This window comes from Phalaenopsis equestris, unplaced genomic scaffold (genome assembly GCF_001263595.1).
Source record: "Phalaenopsis equestris unplaced genomic scaffold, ASM126359v1 Scaffold000812, whole genome shotgun sequence".
Lineage (NCBI taxonomy): Eukaryota > Viridiplantae > Streptophyta > Magnoliopsida > Asparagales > Orchidaceae > Phalaenopsis > Phalaenopsis equestris.
In genome coordinates this window covers 109,649-113,326 of record NW_018165252.1, presented here as the reverse complement: position 1 = coordinate 113,326, position 3,678 = coordinate 109,649, and the positions used below count along the sequence as shown (strand labels likewise).

At 35.2% G+C, this 3,678-nt stretch overlaps 1 protein-coding gene across 1 annotated transcript; it reads left to right on the top strand.

Moving 5' to 3' along the window:
• The first annotated feature begins 2,518 nt into the window (after positions 1-2,518).
• On the top strand, positions 2,519-3,409 carry LOC110031423 (probable calcium-binding protein CML36). The gene has a single exon (XM_020734604.1). It carries the CDS (start codon positions 2,610-2,612, stop codon positions 3,204-3,206), a length of 597 nt encoding a protein of 198 aa, XP_020590263.1. The 5' UTR covers positions 2,519-2,609; the 3' UTR covers positions 3,207-3,409.
• The last annotated feature ends 269 nt before the right edge of the window (positions 3,410-3,678 follow it).

Sequence of the window (3,678 nt, the reverse complement as noted above, 5' to 3'; positions counted from 1 at the left end):
ATATATATATATATATATATATATATTTGATAGGTAGTATTTTTTAAAAAATTAATTAACTACAAGGCTACAAAGATTTATAGTCATTTAAAATTATTAATTCAAAAAATAGATTAAAATATATATTAAATTATATTAAAATGATGTTTTAATATAAATAATAAGATTTAAATATCCTTCAACTCTTAACATCTTACGGTTACGTGACAAGACTAGAATTATTGAAACGACTTTTTGTTCGCAGACAGTTCGTGTTCGACTGGCTAAGTAAACGAGTTGAGCATGAACACATTTTTTATTCGAAATATAAACGAGCCAAATATGAACAGTGTCATTTTTTAATGAGATGAACGCGAGCTGAGTCTGGGCTCGCTCGTGTTCGACTCATTTATGCCCCTGCTTAAACTTCTTTGGTCTAAGAGCATGATGAAATCTTCATAACCTTCATTTTTATATTTTGGAAGTGATTAAAAGTTGACAAAATCTAAAGAGATTGGAATGCTCAAAGAATTACATTGGATTATCTCTTCTTTTTTTTCCCTTGATTTTCTTAAATATGAATTTTTGATTTTATTATATTTATTTTACCATGTAAATATTTAAAAAATGTATGGTAAATAGAAGTCCTAAAATAGATTTTAAATTTATTTAAAATATTTATAAAATATAGCTATTCTCCTAAAATAAATGGTAGAAAAGCTACTAATAATATTTAAAATATTCAAATATTATGAATGAGTAATGAGTCACATCAATTCATACATTCAACCCAACCAACATATAAACCAGCCTTTTTTGGCCCCCTTCAAATTCTAATTTTTTTTTTTCTCAATAAAAAATTAGCATTTTGAATATACCCAAGAAAAAAAAAAACCAAATCATGGGCTACCCAAGTCCATGTGACAAACTCAATTGATGAAGAGGCCCAATTGTTTCCAGATTTAATGGGCCCATTAGCATTATTTGTTATTAATATATAGTGCCTATAGTCCATTAAAAGAAAAAAAAAAGGAAAAATATATATTTATTTTGATATAAGTGTAATATACATATAAAACTAATATTGTAGTAATCTAGAAGTATATTGAATAAGCTTTGAGGCACAAACATATCAAAATTAGAACAAATTCATCAAAACAAGATGAATTTTTAAATCATTAATGTATTTTCTTAAACTATTGTGAAGTGAATGTCTAGAGATATCAAAGAAAATTTTATTAATGAAATAAAGCAATTTAATTTTCATGTGAAATACTCAAAATACAAAATTATAGTCATAATGTATAATTTAAACTTTTTGAGAAGCTAAAAAACTTTGAGATAAATAAATAAATAAATCTCACCATAGGAAAATAAGCGAGCATCGACTGAATTTTGTTGTTGGTTATTTACCGACTAAATATGCAGCTGAATGGAAATTGTAGGTTAGTGATTGAAAAATTGATTGATTTTTCAGTTGGTATAGCTTTTTCACTTAAAATTGGCTGATCACTGGATGAGATTCAGACGTCAATTCTAATACCTGAAATTTTAGCAAGTGATCAATTGAAAAGTTGTATTAATACAGATGTTATAAGTTCAAGAGTTCGCCTTAAATACAAATCTGCCTTCGAGATGAATGATTCTCCGTCGATAAACTAAGTATCGCCCGAGATAACCGTCACTAAATCTTTTATACAAGTAAAGTTAAAGAGAAAAAAATCCTTCGGGTAAAGAACCAAGATCAACATATCCTTTAAATTTTCAGATCTTATCAATAATCTCAAGAATGTAACCATAGACCATAGAATGGTTACATTCTTGAGATTATTGATAAGATCTGAAAATTTAAAGGATATGTTGATCTTGGTTCTTTTACCCAAGGCATATCCAACAAGAGCTAGATTCCATAGCTTTGTTCCTAACTTCACTTTCAAATCAAAGAATGTGACGTTATCTTATGCACAACTAATATAAGAAAGATTGAAATCACAAAAATTCTTAACATTCAAATAAATCAACTCTTCCCAATTCAGAGTTGATCCATACCCAAAAAATAAATCCAGAGGGAGATAAATTCAATATGGAAAAAGAAGATAGATTCATATGAAAGAGGAGCAAAAACCCAAAAATAGAAGAAATCATACGAGAAGATAATAAAAAAAACCCTAAATTTACCCAAGACAAAAAAATGAAGCGATTCTCCAAGAAACCCTAAAACACGAGAAAATATCATGTTCGAATACCGCACGTCTGAACGACCAATAATCGAGCATCGTGTTATCGTATATGCCATCAACAGACGACATAACACCCACAGAGAGACAGAAGCCCTACAAACCCTACTCTCCTCCAACAAACCCTAATAATTATTGTGTTACGTTATATTTACTTATTTATTTATATCATTCTTTTGATCAAATCACGGAAAAGGAAAGAACCATTAATTACAACTCCATAATCTCCCCCCCACCCCCGCCACGAAGCTTCCTCGAAGCTCACTCCCACTTCCCTTCTCCCCCTCCTTTAACCTCCCCCACCTCTCCTCCCTCTCCCCCCCACCGCCCTCATTTTCTCTCTCTACAGCTCCCCCCTCTTTCTCAATCACTTCTCTTCCCTCTCCGGCATCCATGAAGCTAATCAGCTTCACCACCTTCTTCTCCAAGAAATCCAAATCCAAGCTCAAAAAGAAGAAAACCAGCAGCGAATCTCCTTCCTCTCGATCGTCATCCACCACCTACTCCTCCGACGATCTGACCCCCAAATCCATCCTCCCCCGCCGCCACTCCTTCTCCCTCGCCATCTCCGATCTCTTCACCGTCTTCGATCGCGACGGCGACGGCAAGATCACGAAACGCGAGCTCGAGAGCGTCCTCCGTCGTCTCGCCCCCGATCCCCCCACCGACGATGAGCTCACCTCCATGGTCGCCGAAATCGATCTCGACGGCGATGGTTGCATCAGCCTCGAGGAACTCGGGGCCATCGGATCCGATACCCTGGCACCCCCAATCGGAGGCCGCGAGCTCCGCGACGCCTTCGCTGTCTTCGACACAGATGGAGACGGGAAGATCTCCGCCGAAGAGCTTCTCGGCGTTTTCATGGCGATCGGCGACGTCGGCTGTACTATCGGCGATTGCCGGCGGATGATCGCCGGCGTTGATTCGAACGGCGATGGGTATGTTTGTTTCGACGATTTTGTTCGGATGATGGACGGACAGAGATGTTAGGCGTTATGAACGAACGGTGATGATGGATGGGATGGATGGAAGAAACTTTAATTAAATCAAAAAGGCTACGATAAAATATCGTATATTACATTTATTTGTGATTAAAAGATTTTGGGACTGAAAATTTGGGGGTGTGTGTTGAAATATTGAAATATATGTGGTTGTATTTATGTAATTTTCTTAGAAAGGTCTAGAAGTTCTATGTTTTGTGACTTAAATCTAGCTTTAATATATTATTAAATGAATATTTGTTATTCAAGTTTAATTCTCTACTATTATTTGAACTTCAACCATGAGATTAATCAATTGTGTAGAATTGTAGATCTTAGAGTGTCTTTGGGGTTGCTTGTGTTTATCCAGATAAACAACTTAATCTTGAAACGTAGCTTGTTGCGGGGTTCGACCCGCGGTCTGCGTTTAGTATAAAACCCCAACCGCGTTTTCAGATAAGTTGTCGAAACGTGGTTTTCAA

Excerpts from the sequence above, each read along its gene's own strand:
- LOC110031423 (XM_020734604.1), top strand. The coding sequence starts at position 2,610 with ATGAAGCTAATCAGCTTCACCACCTTCTTCTCCAAGAAATCCAAATCC.